General features: G+C 50.8%; 1 protein-coding gene across 4 annotated transcripts in view; it reads left to right on the top strand.

Moving 5' to 3' along the window:
- Window positions 1–19,862, top strand: part of SYNDIG1 (synapse differentiation inducing 1) — a 131,824-nt gene that overhangs the window by 68,246 nt on the left and 43,716 nt on the right. For 3 of the 4 annotated variants that reach the window (XM_059705383.1, XM_059705382.1, XM_059705384.1), the window contains exon 3: window positions 12,701–12,838. In XM_059705383.1, the coding sequence (XP_059561366.1) occupies window positions 12,701–12,838 (138 nt within the window). Of the gene's footprint in view, window positions 1–12,700; window positions 12,948–19,862 lie in introns of all 4 variants that reach the window. The other variant, XM_059705385.1, reaches the window with a different exon arrangement.

Raw genomic sequence — 19,862 nt, 5'->3', positions numbered from 1 at the left:
CACCTATTGTCTGTGTCCATGGGTTATGCATAGATGCATATAAGGTCTTTGGTTGATTACCTTCCACCCACCCACCCTCCCCTGCCTTCCCTCTGAGATTCCACACTCTGTTCCATGCTTCTATGTCTCTGGATCCACTCCCTTCATCAGTATATTTTGATACTTAGATTCCACATATGAGTGAGATCATGTGGTACTTGTCTTACTCTGACTGACTTATTTCACTTAGCACGATACTCTCCAGGTCCCTCCATGCTGTCCAAAGGGTAAGAGGTTCTTTTTTACTGCTGTATAGTATTCCATGGTAGAAATGAGGAGGGAGGGATGATAATTGAGTGTTTCTGAGGAAAATCTTGTTGTCTCTGCTTTGGGCTATCTCAGTGCAGGATAGGAGAGGGCTGGGCTGCAAAGCACGTGCTTCAAGCATTGCCTACTGGAAAGAGGCTGCAGCAAGGGCTGAGGGCTGGCTTCGTGCTATGCTTTGCTCCTTGTCCTGGCCGACTGATTCCAGAATTGTGAACTCACATGCCTTGGCCCTCACGGAGCACTGGGAGGGAGTGACAGGCACTGGGATTGTTTCTAGGATGGCCTCTACCCGTGTGGTGAAGAATAAGGATGGCCCCAGGCCTTAGACCGTCCCTGCAGCCTTGTTGCTCACTGACTCGCACCCTCTGCTGTGCCCCAGGCCCAAGACACCCCCTAACCCCTCTCTCCACCTCCCCTCTCCTTCCACCTTTCCTACACAACTTTCCCTAGGAATCCCCAAATCCACACCACTTTTGGAAAAACAGTGGGGCTCTTTCCAGCTCCTTGTCCTGTTGTCTACCTGGCCCATTCAGGTACAACATGCTCAACAGACAAGCTCTTTAAAAGGGTCCCAAAGAGACAGATTCAGTCTTGCAGTAGAGGGGTTTGTTGCCTTGATTTGCTTCCATCGCGCCAGTGTAGGAAATAGTCTCTATCTACACGAAAATTACTACCTAGTGGGAGAAAATAAATTATATTCCTGGAATAATTTAACAGTAATTTAGGGTAATATGTGTTTAGAAACTAAAATATGATTTCTTTGCATTTCATAGTATTGAACCCCCAGATCTCTATACCTCTTTGCATCTGCAAGCCATGTACGCATGACACAGAGAGGGTCCTCAGGAAACATCTGTGGTGTTTATTGATCTAATTTTGGGTAAAAGAGAGGCCAGTGGGGTTCAAGGTGCTGGGGAAAGCTGGGATGATTTCACCTAGTCGTCCATAGCCAGGCTGCCCAAATAAAACCCCTAAGTGGATACCAGGGGATCTTCGGGGCCCACCCTAATGGTGCAGGTGAAGGAAGATAATCCCAGTGTCAGCCTTGTAAGAAACTCAGGGCCTGCCCGGCCGGCGCGGCTCAGTGGGTGAGCTTCAACCTATGAATCAGGAGGTCACAGCTCAATTCCCAGTCAGGGCACATGCCCAGGTTGTGGACTCAATCCCCCGTAGGGAGCATGATTCCTCTCAGAAATCAATAAAAATATTTTTAAAAAAAGAAACCCAGGGCTCAAAACCCAGACACTAGCCTTGCCAACAGGGCTCACTAGGAGTTATTTCCTCCTGTGGCAGTAGAAGCTCTGTTAGGTATTGACCTGTCTGGGATATCAAAGGTGCTTCCCCACGCTTCTCTAATCCGACGTAGACCAAGATACCATGCTGCATGCTGGCTACCAAGACCATAGAGCATCAAGCATGCCGCTGACAAGCACACGCAGGTTGACAGACACACCTGCCTGCCTGCTGGCCATGCTTCATCCTTGGTTCTGTTCATCAGCTGCCCTGAGTAAGACAGCCTTGAACCGGATGGGGTCGTCATTCTTCCCCACCCTCCCTGCCGTCTCACCTGAATGGCTGGCTAGGGTGTGCATCCTGGAATACACAGGGAAGGCGTTTTAGGTGGGGAAGGAGAGGGGCCGCGGTGGGGCAGAAGGGCTGAAGACGGTGCATTCATAGGCACCGATAAGCCTAAAGGAGCCCAGGGCACCCTGAACAAACTCTGGGGGCTTTGCTGCGTCAGTCGGTGCTGTCAGTGTTGGCAGAGGGCACACATGAATTCTTCACTCATTTGACAGGTACATTAGGTGCCTATGTGTGCCAGGCGTCATTGTAGGCACTTAGGATATAGCTACCGATAAAACATGCATAGACTCCTGCCCTCCTAGTGCTTAGAGGAAGGGACTCAGACAGTAAACACCACCTGGGGATGAAAGGGATGCACCAGGCAGGTACGAGGGTAGTGGTGGGAGACAGCAGTGGCAGCCTGGCAGGGTATCCTGGAAAGCTCTGAGGAAAAGTGGCATTTGAGTGAAGCCCTGAGTATGGTGAGAAAAGTAGTCATGTGTCTACCTGGGAAAGAGAGTTCCAGGCTGAGGAACAGCAAGTGCAAGGGCCCTGGGGCAGGAGCATATGCCGGCATGTTGGAGGAACAGCAGAGAGCTCCCTGTGGGTGGGAGAGAGTGGGGCAAGAGTTAATAGGGATCAGACCCCATAAGACAGGGCTGTCTAACAGAGTTTCCTGAGATGATGGAAATGCTGCGAATCTGTGGTATCCACTGTGAGAGGCACCAACAGCCTCTGGCTACTGAGTGCTGGCATATGGTAATGTGGCTGGGGAACTAGGTGTATTCGATTTGAGATCATTTAAGTTTATGGGCCTCCATGTGGCTATGGCTGCTTGCACCAGTCTGCACAGATGTGGGTGTCCTGGGCAGCTCTGAGGCCCCTGAGCTCAATCCTCAGTCAGACAGGTCCAAGGGACCAGGGGTCGTGGGTGACCCACGTCTCAGCGCCCGCCCTCAGGTGGTGCTGGGTTCCTTCAGATCCTGCTTTGCCCGCTGCTCGTTGAGCACCAGGTGCATGCCATGCGATATCTCCAGGCTGAGTCTCAGGGAAACGTACTCCACAGAGTTCTTTGTGAGGACAGAGGGATGGCGGAGGGCTCTGCATTGTGAGCACATCTGTCCCTTTATAATTTCCATTGCCAAATGCATCTTGCCTAATTTAGAAAAAAAAGAAAACCCAGACATGCAAAAAGAAAGAAAGAAGTTAATGATATGCCCTCCATTAAGAAGCATCTAACTCCTGGCGTCCTGGAGGAACTGTGATACATTCACTTTCTACCCCGGTTTTTCACTCCATCAACACTAATAAAAGAGAAAAATGGTAATTGGCGTACGAGCTACCCTTTTCATTGGCTAATCAGGGCTATATGCAAATTAACTGCCAACTAAGATTGGCAGTTAACTGCCAACAAGATGGCGGTTAATTTGCATATGTAGGCACAATGCAGGGAGGCGAAAGGGAAAGCAGGAAGAAGCCCCCTGCCACTGACAGTGATCGGAAACCCAGGGGGGAGCTAAGAGCTGGGGGGCAGCCATGTTCGGAGAATCAGGTGCCTTTTCCGCCCTGGCCAGTGATAGCAGGAAGTAGGGGTGGAGCCAGCAATGGGAGCTGGACACGGTCGAAGCTGGCAGTCCCAGGAGCTAGGGGTCCCTTGCCTGGGCCTAAAGTGAAGCCCACGATCGCGGGGCCGCTGCAGCTGCAGGTCCCCACTGCCCGGGCCGGACGCCTAGGCCAGAGGCGTCAGGCCTGGGCAAGGGGCCGATCCTGCGATTGGAGGGTGATGGGGGTCAACGCCTGAGGGCTCCCAGTATGTGAGAGGGGGCAGGCTGGGCTGAGGGACACCCCCCCCCACACACACACACACCCAGTGCACGAATTTCGTGCACCGGGCCCCTAGTCCTATATAATAAAAGGCTAATATGCAAAACAACGGAATGGCAGAACGACTAGTTGCTATGACGTGCACTGACCACCAGGGGGCAGACGCTCAATGCAGGAGTTGCCCCCTGGTGGTCAGTGTGCTCCCACAGGGGGAGCATCACTCAGCCAGAAGCCCTAAGCTGGGCAGACACTGGTGAGCACAGCAGTGGCGGCAGTGGGGGGAGCCTCTCCCACTTCCAGGGCAGTAGGACATTCCCTGAGGGCTCCTGGACTGTGAGAGGGTGCAGGCCAGACTGAGGGACACCCCCCCCCCAAGTGCACAAATTTTGTGCACCAGGCCTCTAGTTTATTATAAACACCTTCCCTGGGCAATCAATAAACAGCCATGCCATCAGTTTTAGTTTTCTCACCATATTCAGGGCTTTCCTCGAATGCCACTTCTCAGAGCTTTCCAGGACACCCTGCCAGACTGCCACTGCTATCTCCCACCACTACTCCCATACCTGCCAGGTGTGTAGAATTCTTTTATAATTGTACTGTTTTTAAACAGTGCTGCCAGGAACACTCTAGAACAGACACACCTGCATGTTCGTCCTTGTGTTTCTTAGGCGGTGCTCCTGCACCCCGAGCCTCCCTAGGAAGGCGGCAGCCTGGACTCCTCTGCATCCTGGGCGAGTCGAGGCCCACGCCTGTACCGTCCTGCTCGCTGCTCCTCTGCTCTCTCCCTCAAGCCGAGCAGTAGGTGTGCTCCAGAATTAGCAAGCAGAGAAGGCCAGGGGGAATTAGGAGAGCAGCATGTGGCCCAGAGGGAGGCACTGTGGGGATGAGTGAGGCCTGAGGGAGACTAAGTCACACAGCTGAGCACAGCTTCCTATCCTTGAAAAGGCAGCCTGCAGCCCTTGCTCACAGAGCTGAGAGAATGGGAAACATCAGGACCTAAAGTACGCCAGGGAAGAAAACCGCAAGCTGAGTAAAAGCCATTCCACTGAGTGGAGGCAACAAAAATGGGATTGAGAGTGGGCAGATGGTGGGGGGAGTGGCCACGTCAGCAGGGCACCGGCTGAGGGACCCAGCGGCTCCTTCCTTTCTCTACCTTTTTGTAGCATTTGCCTCCTGCAAAGGGTTAGCTCAAAAGGGAGGACCTTCAGGTGGACTGCCACCTCCATTAAATTACTTTCAATCTGCGTCGCAGCAATTCCAATCCAACGACCCATGAGGAGGAATTTTAAAAACAGCTGCTGTGGGTGATGAATGTGTTGGTGTTGGTAGTTATGCATATTTTTTCTATTTGGTTTATTGGTGTGTACATAGCCTCCTGCACGCGGCCTCGTTTCCTCTCCTTGCTGTTCAGTGGCACGATGCCCACAGCCACTTATAACCTACTAATGGAAGAAAGAACAAGAAAAGAGCTGGGCTGTTCTGTCTACCCTATAATTTGTCTGAATCTATTTTAGAATCTATTTTAGTCAAGATTGACTAATTATTCTGGTGCCATGTAGCCACAACTTGGTAATTTGTAGTGTGCTTCCCTTATGCTTCTAAATGAAAATCTGTGAAGATTTGGGGGGAGTGCCCTGAAGTCTAATTCTTTGCTTCATGGGTAGAGCGGTGTCATTCTGAGCAGTTTCCAAAGGCGAAAGTCAGTGCTGCCGGCTGCCTGTGTGGCCTGGGGCAGCAGTTCACACACCCTGGCCATTTGATTGAGAAAACTCTCAACTGGGCACTGTCACCACTGGCCTCCATGTCACCACCATGAAAGAAGTTAAGGCATGCCCAACCAGTTGGCTCAGTGATTCAGTGTCGACCGATGGACCAGGTCAAGGTTCAATTCCCAGTCAGGGCACATGCCCACGTTGTGGGCTTGCTCCCCAGTGTGGAGTGTGCAGGAGGCAGCCGATCAATGATTTTCTCTCATCATTGATGTTTCTATCTCTCTCTCCCTCTCCTGTCCTCTCTGAAATCAATAAAGATATATTTTTTTAAAAAAGAAATAAAATAAAGTCATCAGAATCCTTGGTCAGAAGAGACACCTTATCTTTGGACAAGAAGCAACTGAGGTAAAGTGGGGTTTATTCATAGCCACGTGTGTTTTTTATTTGGTTCTTTTTTTTAAAATTAAATCTTTATTGTTCAAATTATTACAGTTGTTCCTCTTTTTTCCCCCCATAGCTCCCCTCCACCTGGTTCCCCTCCCACCCTCCGCCCTCACCCCCCGCCCCACTGACCTCATTCATAGGTGCACGATTTTTGTCCAGTCTCTTTCCGCATCCCCCACACCCCTTCCCCCGTCAAGAATAGTCAGTCCACTCCCTTTCTATGCCCCTGATTCTATTATAATCACCAGTTTATTCTGTTCATCAGATTATTTATTCACTTGATTTTTAGATTCACTTGTTGATAGATGTGTATTTGTTGTTCATAATTTGTATCTTTACCTTTTTCTTCTCCCTCCTCTTCTTAAAGGATACCTTTCAGCATTTCATATAATCCTGGTTTGGTGGTGATGAACTCCTTTAGCTTTTCCTTATCTGTGAAGCTCTTTATCTGACCTTCCGTTCTGAATGATAGCTTTGCTGGATAAAGTAATCTTGGTTGTAGGTTCTTGGCATTCATCACTTTGAATATTTCTTGCCACTCCCTTCTGGCCTGCATAGTTTCTGTTGAGAAATCAGCTGACAGTCATATGGGTAACTCCCTTGTAGGTAACTGTGTTTCTTTCTCTTGCTGCTTTTAAGATTCTCTCTTTGTCTTTTGCTCTTGGCATTTTAATTATGATGTGTCTTGGTGTGGTCCTCTTTGGATTCCTTTTGTTTGGGGTTCTCTGTGCTTCCTGGACTTGTAAGTCTATTTCTTTCACCAGGTAGGGGAAGTTTTCTGTCATTATTTCTTCAAATAGGTTTTCAATATCTTGCTCTCTCTCTTCTTCTGGCACCCCTATAATTCAGATGTTGGTACCCTTGAAGCTGTCCCAGAGGCTCCTTACACTATCTTCGTATTTTTGGACTCTTTTTTCATGTTGCTTTTCCGGTTGGGTGCTTTTTGCTTCTTCGTATTTCAAATCTTTGACTTGATTCTTGCGATCCTCTGGTCTGCTGTCGGGAGTCTGTATAATATTCTTTATTTCAGTCAGTGTATGCTTAATTTCTAGTTGGTCCTTTATCATAACCTTGAGGGTCTCACTAGATTTCTTGAGGGTCTCACTACATTAATCGGCAGTCTCACCAGACTTTTTGAGGGTCTCATTAGGTTTATCGGTGGTTTCTAGAAAATTCTTGAAAAACCTTAAAAGTATGGTTTTGAACTCTATATCTAGTAGTTTTCTTTCCTCCATTTCTGTCATTTGTGTCCTGTTTCTTTGTCTTGGCATTTTTTATCCTTCGCTGTGTCGATAGAGTGGCTTTCTGTGCTAAGTGTCCTATAGGGCCCAGTGGCTCAGCCTCCCCAATGACCTGAGGTAGACACTCTTAGTGCACCCCCTTGTGGGCTTTGTGCACAGTCTTGTTGTAGTTAAGCCTTGATGGTTGTAGGTAACACTGGAAGGGATTGACCTCCAGGCCAGTTGGCTATGAGAATCTGCTGTTTCTGCAGTGGGAGAATGGATCTCTAAGGACTTGCTAATCTAGCCTCTGCCTGAGGCTACCCAGCAGAAGCCAGCTGTGAAGGAATGCAAGTTGCCCTGGGGCCTTGGGCCAGCTGCAGTTTGTTAAGTAATTTTCAGATTACAAAGGGCTGGGCCTTTCATATGCAAAAGCCTCCCTGCATGGCTTGGGGGGGGGGCGGGGTCCCAGGGGATCAACAGGGCGGAGCGAGCAGTTATGGCTGCTCTCAGTCCTGCCCTCAGAGGCCCCGCTTTTCAGTGTCCAGGCAATGCTGCGAGCACCTCCGAGAGAAAGCTGCCCTCAAGTTCCGACTGATGCCGGACAGTCTAGTTTCTCCCGTATGAGTCTGGGTCCCCAGAGACTTGCCCGGAACTGGAGCTCAGAGCTTGAGACTTCCTCCCAATTGAAAAAGACAACCGTGTCCTCAGCCACCAGCCCACTCCCCATGCACCTCTGCACCTCTGCACCTCTGTATTTTACTTCTGCACCGCACCTCCTCTGAGTCTCAGTATGCTTTTCTCTTTCCTTCTAGTTGTAGAATTTCCACTCAGCCAGCCTTCCTGTGGTTCTGGATGATGTCTGTTCCGTCTTTTAGTTGTATTTTTGAAGTGGTTGTGCGAGACAGCAATCTTCGGTGTTTACCTATGCCGCCATCTTGGTTTCCTCCTCCATAGCCACGTTTTTGGTTGGTGTCCAAACACAGCATAATCTGGACTGAGCAGCCACTGGCTGGGTGGTTCTGTGATTTGGAAAGATTTCAGTTTCTCGGAGTCCAGCTCTGTCCTTTGTAAAATAGAAATAAAAGTAAAGACAGGAACAATACCTATTTCCAGAGTTGCTGTTAGAATCCAGCCAACTCAGGTACTGTATATAAAACTCTTTGTGAACTAAAAACAAAAAACAAAATCACTTTTAAAAAACATGCAAAGAATAATCAAAAACACTAAACAAATATCCATAGACAGAGTTGCTGTACACGTGTGAGGACACCCGTGAGCAGCACCTGGACCCGTCAGCATGAAGTGCATGAACTCAGGGACTGAGCTGAGGGTCAGAAGAGGCTGTCCTTTCAGTCCTGCCCCTCCACCTCACGCAGAGGCTCTTGGGATTCACTTAACCTGGGACGGTCACTGTAGGCTCTTCCTTTCCCAGAAAGTGCAGCTCAGCCTTTCCAACACAGCTCAGCACTCGGTCCCTCGTTCCCAGATGAGGGCCCGGAGACCCTGGGGTTGACACGGCTGCCGAGAGGAAGGGCCATGAAGATACTCAGATTCTGCCTAGCAACACTGCACAGCCTCCATTCAAATAAGAGATTTCAACTTCCCAGGGGCTGGCACATGTGCATCTCCACCTGATACCATTGTAATAACCTGGTTATTATTTAACAGGAAAGGAGCGAAAGAGGAGACCAGATAGTATAGGCGTGCCACTTACACAGCTTTGCCAAAAAGCTGCATTTAACACTCTGCAAGTCTATTCCCCGCTAATCCATGGGGGAAGGGACTAGACCAGTGGTTCTCAACCTTGGCTGCACATTAGAATCACCTGGGAATCTTTTTAAAATCCTGATTTCTGGGCCTCATCCTTATGTTTCTTTGTTACTAATGTTGTGGCCTCACCCCATGACAAAGTAACAGAATTTCCGGAGGATGAGGCCCAGAAATCAGGATTTAAAAAAGATTCCCAGGTGATTCTAATGTGCAGCCAAGGTTGAGAACCAGTGGGCTACAGTGGGCCTTGACTTACGAGTTTAATTCGTTCTGAGACTGAGCTCGTTAAGGAGCTCATTAAGGAGCTCGTTAACTCAAATTACTCTATCAAATCAACGCAAAAAATCGGCCGAGAGACAGCTGGTATTGGTATCTCAAAAAACTCGTTAGTCGGGACACTCGTAAGTCAAGGCCCCACTGTACTAGACAAAGGCAGGTTAGACACATGCCCAGTAAGGTCTGAGTGATGTGGGAGGCCAATTGCCCGTCAATCAGACCTGGAAATAGGTAATTGGCCAGAATGGGCATGGCCACTGCAAGCGCACAAAACCTGAATATTTCAACTTCTAAACAAAGAAGTGAGCTCTCTTGGCGACCATGCCCGGTCCCGTTGGGCCTCCTGCAGCAGGGGCTGCGCTCCCCTCTGACCACATGGGCTCCACAAAAGGACTAATAGACTGTAACCTGGCCTGGATGCTGAACCACACCCAGCTGCAACATGGGATGGAAACTCTGGACACTGGCCTTCTTTCTGCCTCTACGGAACTCCCAGCTGCCCCTCTTCCTGGACCGGCTTGGGGGAAATGGGACATTGGAACCTGAGAGATGTAACTCTACACCAGTGAAATCTTCTGCCACCTCATCCTCCCGTGGGGGCTTCTGAAAATTCCCATTTCAGCCGCACCCCAAGAACCCCACAAACAGTGGAGGGTCCCCACTCATGTACCCCTCCGGCAGCACACCCAGGCAGTCCTCATCCACCCATGAGTCTCACCCATGAATTATGCATCCCTGAAGGCTGTTTAGTTCCCGTCTCTGACAGGCATAAAGGGAGCAATTTTCATTTCCCTCTATTGTTGGGGAGACCATCTGGGAGGTGATGTTGCAGAGTAAAAGAATGCAAATTTCAGACACAGCTCTGAGGGCATATGCTGTGGGATCCCAAACTCAGCAGTGCTTGTGACTCACCTGAGAAGGGGCAGTGCCCCCCGCCAGGAAGGGGCTGGTTCTCAAAGCCCCTGCCCTGCAGGGCTGGGGGGACAGCTGCTGCATAGACCGTGCATCACCCACTTCCATCACAGGGCCCTCCAGACAAGGCCCTTGTTTGTGGTTTGAGTGAGCCCATCAGGCTTTGCCTGTTTTCTCAACGAGACAAGAGAAGTCCTAAGAGGAAGCTTCCACCATTTCACTAAAGCACTGCTGCTGTCTGCACGCTGATGAGAGGCTCAGGTGGGCATTTCACGTGCATTTGAATTAACAAAATAGGAAAGGACATCGTCGGCACCTGTGGGCTTCCTCGGTGTCTGCGTGGGAAGGCAGGGGAGACATGAGGGGGCATTGCTGGGTGGTGCTGGTGGCCATGGCACCCACACAGGTGTTAGGCTCATACAGTGCACCCACCTGAGTGTTTGGTACCTTAGGTGAGCGCCTGCCTCTGAAGCCGCCTCAGGCCAGCATGCACTGCGGTGATCCTACATATCTCCAGCCTGCACCGGGGGGGGGGGGGGGGGGGGGGGGCACGCGTTTAACAACCTCCTGCAGCTGACAAAAGCTGGAGTAAAATGGGACTCCATCTCTCTAAAATCATCACGGAGAGTGGCCCCCGTTTGGGATGAATCGGCCTGAGTGTGCCATATGCTGATGAGGAGAGAAAATGTGTCGTGGGGGCCCAGCCTGTGGGATAACTAACTGGGACACAGGCATCCTCTAGCTGGGCATGTAGGAGTGGAAGCCCCTTGACATGATTCCCAGGTAAGGTCCGACCCAAAGCAGCTCTGCCTCAAGCTGGCCTGCAGTGAGTGGGTTCTTGACTTCGTGTAGGGAAGATGTCACAACAGGAGTGCAGATGGTTTGAGGGTACATGCACTACAGCGGGGGACAGTGAAACAGGGAAGGAATTAGGGTAGAAGAAGCAGCGGGGGAGAGCCTAGGACAGTGATGGCGAACCTATGACACACGTGTCAGAGGTGACACGCGAACTCATTTTTTTGGTTGATTTTTCTTTGTTAAATGGCATTTAAATATATAAAATAAATATCAAAAATATGTCTTTGTTTTACTATGGTTGCAAATATCAAAAAATTTCTATATGTGACACGGCACCAGAGGTAAGTTAGGGTTTTTCAAAATGCTGACCCGCCGAGCTCAAAAGGTTTGCCATCACTGGCCTAGGGGGTGCTCTGCTCTGGCTCTAGAAATGTTACAGGAAAGAACTGAGCCAAGGCAGGGCTGTTTAGCTCACTGGGAAGTCAGAGAAAAGGGGGCCTTGGAGACAGGATCAGGGGTGAGCCTGGGTCAGGCTGCAGCTGCCCACTGCTCCCTGGTTACAAGTCTCATGGGGACCCTTAGAGTTTAGGAAGAAATCAAATGTTCGTGCCCGAGAAGGGGCACAGGTGCCACACTGATTCTTTGTCCTGGGGGCTTTTTATCCGCCCCCCCTTTTTTTTCTTCAGGTGAGAACCTTAGGGGAGGGTTTCAGCAGAATATTCATCAGCTTTCCAGGTGCGTTTTTAATATGCTGAAGTATCAAAATGAGTGTATTGGGGAATTTTGGATTATTCTTTGGTCCGTTTTGCTGTTGTCCTTTTACCTTAGGTGTGTCTGGCTTTAATGGGGTTTTTGTTATTTGTTACCCAACTTCATCTGTCCTTGGGTTCAGCTGGCACAAATGGCGTTAATTGGGTCTTTGTTCTCTATTTTCCCAGGCTAAGGTGATTCGAGCTATGTATTCTCTTGTTAGGGAGGAGAGGTATAAGTCATTACTCTCAAGTATTCTTGGTTGGGGAAGATGAGGTCTTGTGATTCATAAGCTGGCTGCAAGCTGCCCAAACAGTTTGGCCTGTTTAATTTTCTTGTCTCAGTTTCCCCATTCCACGTGCCCAGGGATTTCCCTAGTTTCTTATTATCCTGCCACAATGTCACTGCCCTTTCGCATCCTCGAGCTCCGCTCCAGTGTACCCTCTGCAGGGAGGTTTGATCAGTGGTGGAATTGGCCGAGCTGCTTTTTAAAAATCCCTGTCTCAGCCCTGGCCAGTGTGGCTCAGTTGGTTGGGCGTAGTCCCTGCACCAGGAGGTTGCTGGTTTGATTCTGAGTCAGGGCACATGCCCAGGTTGCAGGCTCGATCCCCAGTAGGGGGTATGCAGGAGGCAGCCATCCATGTTGCGCTCTCACATTGATGTTTCCCTCTCTCTCCCCCCCCCCTTCTCTCTCTCTAAAAATCAATAAGCTAGTCTTTTAAAAAAAATGAATAAATGAAATAGACAAATAAACAGAAATCCCCCTGTGTCAGAATAAAGAGTGGAATCCACAGAATGTGTCCTGAGAGTAGCCAGTTCTGTCTTCTGTAGAGTAGACCTTTACCCCCACTGCCCAGCCCTCGTCCCAAAGATCTGTGAGTATTTGACTCCTATAGGGTTTTGTCATCTGTGGAATGACCCAAAACCTTGTGCCTGCAATTTTTCTCTTCCTGTTCTTGGTAAGAGTTCCCTCGGCTGGGCACTTCCTTTTGAGGGGTAGCACTTGCAGGCAATAACAACAACAGTGACCTTCCCGGGGGCCAGGCTCCACCTCCAGATTCAGAGGGCATCACAGAGTGGTTCCTTTACTAACCATCTTCATCCCCCCTTTCTCTCTTGCAGAGCAACTACTCCAGTGATACAGAGAGCGAGGACAACTTTCTCATGATGCCCCCCCGGGACCACCTGGGCCTCAGCGTCTTCTCCATGCTCTGCTGCTTCTGGCCTTTGGGCATTGCCGCCTTCTACCTGTCCCACGAGGTAAGGCCCCTCACACACAGCACACCCAGCAGTAGGAGGAGAGTCAGGAAAGACTTTCTACCCATGCCACCAGAGGACTCTTTACTTTATGGCTGGAGAACACGCCTGGGTAAGTTGGGGTGCCACAGGGAGCTCAGGGGTCAGGGCCACCTCACCTCAATAGTCGTCCTGGGACTGCCCCCAGGCTCCCCAAGGTAAGGTGGGCAGTCTTCCGGGAAAGGGCTGAATAACGGAAACCGGTGTCCACTGGGGAAAAGCAGATAGGTTGGGGAGCTTGGCCTTCACGCGGGCACCTGGGCCTTGGCAGTGGCATTGACCCCGTGCCGGAAAGCACTGTGCCCAGGGTGAGGACATCTAACCGACTGAGAATGGACTCAAAGGGGGAGTGTTTTCTTTGTGAAAGGCTCATTCGATAAAATAGATTCTAGTTTCACAGCCGCCTGTGTGTCCTCTCCCCCAGTCAATGTTCTGCCAGTGGAAACGGTGTGTCTTGGTGGGTGGCCAGTGTGAGGGCTTCAGAAGGGTTCGGTGTCTAGCCCTCCTTCACGGCAGAGCATCCTCCTTGCTGTGCCTTCATGGACCCCAGGCTTTGAAAGATTTCCTCTAGCAAATGAAAAGCATTCTTTCAAAAATAACCTACCTTCCCATTTTTATTAATCAAAGGAAGACATTTATACTTGCCCATTGAAGCACGAGGTTCCAGCAGCACCACCATCCCAGCCCAGCAGAGAGGAAGGCAGCTGCTGGGCTGGCCGGGGAGAGTGTGGCGCTGCACTCCTGGCTCCTGGGACGCGCCTCAGCCCTGGGCTTCCCTCTCCAGCTGCGAGGTTCTGGGACTGAGGCAGCAAACACTGATTCTGACAGGTCTTTTGTTTGAAATATTTCTTTCTCTCGGCTTAAAAACAGATTCCTTGGCCAAGCCCAGCAGTGGCCTCTCACTGCTTCTCGCTGGTTTCGGTGTTGATTTGGTTTTTGTTTGGCTTGTGACAGGAGTCCCATTATGCCCTTTATTTTACCCCTGACCCCCCTTTCCTGACACCACGCAGGGGCGAGCGGTGAGCTGACAGGTGGTGGTACTCCTGAGGGCACGCACCTCTTAGCAGGGGCACTCCGAGGCCCTTCAGGGCAGGGGCGAAGGAGCTGAGGGACAAGGTGGGGCCCTGCTCAGGGCTGCCCTGTGGTCCTGGTCTGGAGGGTAGTGGGTGGGGAGGGTGATGGGAAAGTCCCGCACGGCTGAGGTGGGGCTGAGCAGTTGCTCTATGCCCAACGATGGCCTAGAGCAGTGATGGCGAACCTATGACACGCATGTCAGAGGTGACACGCGAACTCATTTTTTTGGTTGATTTTTCTTTGTTAAATGGCATTTAAATATATAAAATAAATATCGAAAAATATAAATCTTTGTTTTACTATGGTTGTAAATATCAAAAAATTTCTATATGTGACATGGCACCAGAGTTAAGTTAGGGTTTTTCAAAATGCTGACACGCCGAGCTCAAAAGGTTCGCCATCACTGGCCTAGAGGGTCAACCTGAACAGCTCTTGTATGAGTTTGTCCAAGAATGCCACAGGCCCCCCTTCTTTGGAGGCACAAGCAGTGGCTGGAAAGCAAGACTGCCAGGTTTGGTAGGGGCCTGGGAGGCTCTGGGTGGAGCGAGGCCCAGGTGTGCCTAGACTCCAAGGAGAAATGTAGGCACTGTGTATGCTGAGGACTGGGACACAGGCTGGGGCCTGGAGAAAGGCTTATGGACAGACATGCTTCGGTGCAGAACCTGCTGGCAGAAGATCCCAGAGGAGGAGAGCTTACCCGCTTCTGTGCACACGGCACCCCAACCTGGATTACGGGCTGCAGTGACAAGAGCAGCTTCACTACAATAGGGAAGGTCGGGATGGAGCCAAGAGAAATGGCTTCTCACACACTGTGGGACTTCTGGCTTTCCCATGAACTGAACATGGATGTCAACCCTCTCTCCTGCATCCCCGTCCTGCCACGTGGTGAGGTTAAACGGAGCAGGTCACTCCCAGCCTCCTGGGGAAAGCCTTGACCTAGCCCCCAGCAGGAGGTGCTGTCCACAGCAGAGCTCTGGTTGTCAATTTTTAAAAAATATATTTTATGGATTTTTTACAGAGAGGAAGGGAGAGGGATAGAGAGTTAGAAACATCGATGAGAGAGAAACATCGATCAGCTGCCTCCTGCACCCCCGCCCGAACTGGGGATGTGCCCACAACCAAGGTACATGCCCTTGACGAGAATCAAACCTGGGACCTTTCAGTACGAAGGCCAACGCTCTATCCACTGAGCCAAACCAGTTAGGACTAATTGCCAATTTTTAGAGTAGGATTGACTTTCTTACCTTGGATCCTACTAGGACAGCTGTTCCAGAAGGGAAGTGCACATGAATAAACGCATCTGGAGGCACCGGGGGCGGGGGGAGCGAGCCCTGGGGAAATGGGAGGGCACAGGACAGGTTGTCTGTGAGGCCGGACAGAGAGGCCGTCCCTTGTCTTGGCTGCTCTCCGTGTCCTGGCGCAGCCCTGTCTCCGGTGCAGGGCAGGTTGCGCGTAGGGTCTTTGTCTAAAAGAGTGTACTTATACCAAGACCACAGTTCCAGAGACGAGCATTTAGAGTCTCTCTCTCAGACAGTAATTTTATTCTTCACATGGTAGAAGCCTATTCGACTTGGGTCTGACCCGTCATGACATTTCATACCTTTGATGAGAAAGAGGATTCTGATTATTTGTTCAACAGTGAGCGTGAACGGCCATTTCCGTGGAGGCCTCTGGTCACGTTTCTCCAAGGGGAAGGCGAGGGTCTGGGAGTCTAGGGCTTGTTTCCCTGTGGGGATCAGAAGAGGTCCCAGGCTTTCAGTCCTTTTCATTGTGTTTTGAGGATGGATTTCCCATTAGTGGGACCAAAGCAGAGAAGAAATCTCTGGAGGTAAGTGCCCTCTACGGGGTCTGTATCCAGATTTGTCCACCTGGGAACGGCCAGGCTGACCAGGCCCCCGCAGCTCTCTCCATCACCGTCCACACTGTGTAGTTCTGGGCTCGGCTGCAGACGAGGGGGCGACCCCCTGACACACAGGCTTTAGCACAGCCACGAGGCTGTGGCCGAGCTGTTGGTGCTTCTACAGCCTGCCTGCAGGCACACAGTCCTCTGCAGGCATTTGAGGGGAGCACGCAGCTGCTGGAGGGAGTGTGCACCTGCAGTGAACAGACACTCTGAGAACCATTACACCACATTCATCAGTGCTTTCTCGGGCTAGGCCATCTGGGAGTTCTGGAGAGAGGAGGGCGCCGGAGAGAGGAGCACCCAGAGCCATTTCTACAGGGTCCTTTGCAATTGTCACCAATGCCTCCTGCTGCCCAGAGGTGCTGGGGGCTGGAGTGGTGACGTCAGAATAGAGCAAACGGAATATTGATGAAGCCAAAGCTCCCCAATTCCCAACACTGTTCACAGGGAAATCTTTGACACCAGTGTGATGGCTATTTTTCTTCATCTATCATAGATCCTGTTTCACTGCGTCACTGACAATTAGATGGTGTTTGCACTTTGTTAAATAACCACTCAGTGAGGTCAAGGGAACATGCAGGGCCATTTTAGAAAAAGAAAACCAGTATCTCAGTGTTTGGACGACATGAGGCAGTGGTGAGACAAATCCACAGGCTTCCTGGACTCACAAAACCCAGGGTGGTTTTTGTTCTGTCCTATTTCACCTGGGCCCAGACTGGTAGGCAACTTCTTCACGCCTCAGTGTCTTGATCCATAAAGTGATGTTAAAATGACCTGTGGCACGGAGCTCACCAGGTGTTCGGGAAGTGAAGTTAGAGAGGGAGTCCCCACAGGTGCCAGGGAAAGCGGCAGGTGCTGAGCACGCTCTCCTGCAAATCCAAATTGTCAGGCCACATGTGGGACCCTGGATGAAGAGACTCCTAGGAAAAGACGACTCAGGGTCTTTTCTCCAACAGACTTTATCATTGAGAAAGGTGTCGTAGTAGTAATAGAAGCAATAAGAGTGCTTGTCAAGTGGGAAATGTGTTGATCACTAAGTGTTGGTCCCATGTTACATACTTTGCACCTGCTACTCCAGGTGTGGTCCTGACCAACAGCATCAGCATCCCTCACACAATTAGACATGCACGTTGCCTGGCCCCACCACAGATCCACTCAGACGGTTCCATGCCTCTGGGGTGGGTCCAGGAACCTGCATTTGAACAAGCCCTCCCGCTGATCCTGATGCTGCTTCGGTTTAAGTAGCTGTTGCCCATGCATGATCTCATAGCAAGCCTGTGATGTGGCACTGCCAAGGCATCCCTCTGTGGCCTTGTAACCAAGGTTCAGTGGGTGGAAGGTGTCCTGAGGCCTGAGCTGGCTGGCTAGGGGCTGGGGCTGCCAGGATGCCTGGCTCAGAGCCATCCCTGGGAAAGGCAGCTGCTTGGGCCTGACTGTGATGAAGGACTCGGCGTGGAGGCCTGTGGAGGAGGGTGAGTGTAGAATTTGTCCCAGACATCATTTTACGCCAACAGTGTTAACCGATCCAGCTCCCATTGCACGCGAGCTTCCTAAACCACTTTATAAAGAGGAAAGTGTTGTGTGCAGTTTTGGTAGGATATCCAGGAATGGATGCTTCTGAATGATGTGGAGGTTAGAACTGAATCCATAATTTGCTGAGCGACTTCTGTGAGTTAATTAATATGCACACTTATTCAATCTTTGCAATGAGTCTGAAAGGTGGGAAATTATTATCCCCATTTTATGGATGAAGAAACTGGTTTCAAGGGATTAAATAATTTATAAAAATCAGAGAGGTAGCGAGTATTGGCACTTGATGCAAATGGAGATTTTCTACACCTTAAAATGAAATTTTCTGCATTAAAACTTTGACCTTCTTATCTGTCTGAAAACAAAAATAGAAGCACGGTACCGGCTTCTAAATCCAGTCCCCCACTCTGCTAGGAGGCTGGTGCAGTGAGGAAGAGAAGCCCGTCCTACACAGGGCTCCTTACTCACTCCCACGTGGCAGGTACCAGCTGGAGACTGAAGCTGGAGACCCTCCCCCATGATGCCGTGGGTCTGGAACTGGGCAGGAGGCAGGCCAGACGGCTAAATGCCCAGCACCTACTGCAGGTGGCTTCTACATTTGAGCATTTTATTTCATAAAATGTTTCTTTCCTTTGCTAACTGCAACATTACAACAATAATTAAATGAGGAAAGGGTATTAAAAATCAGATTATGAATTTTATGAGTGGCACCAATAAAGGGAATTGGATAAATTAGGGAAGAAGGAATCTCTTTAAAACCTAGAAGAACAAGAGTCCAACCCGGCCAGGAACTATGTCCTTGAAATCCATTCATTCATCCAGCATTTACTTAGCGCCTACTCTGTATCAGGCCCTGTTCTGAGCATGGTGATATAGCGCTGCATGAAACAGAACCCCAGCTTCACAGAGCTGACGTTCTGGTGCTGAGAGGCAGGGAACAAACGAAAATAAATCATAGAGGGCCTAACAGTGGTAAGTTATAAAGGAGAAGAAATGGATATGGGGTATACATTTTTTAGAAGGGTGATCATGGAATGGCTTTTTTAGAGGATAGCATCCTATATAATGAAAGGCTAGGGGCCATAAGTGTAATGACTGGAATGACCACTCGACCAATCACCATGAGGTGCATTGACCATCTCTTGGTCCCTCCCCTCCCCCACCCCCCTACCCCTGTCCACAGGTGAAGGGGGAACCACGGGAAGCAGGTGGGTAGCGGCAGGGCAGGACTGGGGACTGGCGAGCGGGCAGAATGGCTGACCTCTTGGTCCCTCCCCCCCTGTCACCCCTTCCCTCCTCCCACCCACAGGCTCCGATGGATCAGCGATGGTGAACAGGGGAACCCGGGTGGGTGGTGGGAGGACCGGGCTGGCTGTCAGGCCGTTGGGATCCCCAGCTCATCCCCGGCTGCTCAGGGGCTCAGGCCTGCGGGAAAGTGGTTGCCAGGGCAGGCTGCTGATGGAACGTGCTGCCCACTCAGGGCCCCTCACGCAGGCGCCACCGCCGCTGCCGCCACCGCTGCTGGGGTTTGCAGCACTGACGGAAGCTGCGGGGGGCGCCAGCAACCCACCCGGCGCGGCAGCGGAGGCTGCGTTCAACCTGGAAACTGGCGAACAGGCAGAAGATGGCCCTGATCGCAGGCTAAGCCTAGGGACCTGCACGATTTCGTGCGCTGGGCCTCTAGTTCACAATAAAACTATAGGCTGAGCCATGAGGATCTCTTGAGGAGGAGATTTTCAGGCAGAGGGACAGCCAGTGCAAAGCCCTGAGGTAGGAACATGCCAGGTGTGTTTGAGAATGACGTGGGGGCCTGTGGCTGAGACAGGTGCCCTTTGGGTGTGGAAATAGGGAGTAAGGCAAGAGAAGTAACAAGACTGGGGTGTGAGGGGGCAGAGCCCACAAGGCCTTTTAGGCTGTAACATTGACTTGGGCCTATTCTTTGGGGTGAGATGTCATGGGGTGTTTGAGCAGGGACAGATACCTGCCCCTTCCCCTCACAGCCAGAATGGTTCAGCACCTACCTTCTGGATGGGTGACTTTCTGGGTCCCCGCCCTGCCCTCCAGCCCCCCTCAGGAGATTCAGTGGCCATCAGTGAGACATCTTATTTGCATGTTTTGTCTCTATGCAAACCACACAGTGTCACTTGTTGCCCACAAGCCTGTGCAGGGTGCAAAGGGACACCAGCCCTTGTTGCTGGGGTGCAGAGAGCTTCAGGGTGCCACATAGGGGTACATGCAGTGTCTCGGGTGTGCTGCAGGCAATGGGATCATTTCCTTCATGGGGGATCAGGAGAGAGATTGCCCCAGCCCATCACCCAAGGCTTCCTCACAGCCTTCTCCCAGAATGCATTTGGAGCCATGCTTCCCAGGAGACAGATGATGGATGTCATGTCCACTTGCATCTGTCTGCACATAACCGTGCAGGTTGGGGAAAAGAGATCGTGTGCGCAGTAGAGATTGTGGCTCTGTGTTATGGGAAGG

This window comes from Myotis daubentonii, chromosome 8, assembly GCF_963259705.1.
Source record: "Myotis daubentonii chromosome 8, mMyoDau2.1, whole genome shotgun sequence".
Classification (NCBI taxonomy): Eukaryota; Metazoa; Chordata; class Mammalia; order Chiroptera; family Vespertilionidae; genus Myotis; species Myotis daubentonii.
Note: the sequence above shows the minus strand (reverse complement) of the source record. Positions and strands in the feature narration are given on the sequence as shown.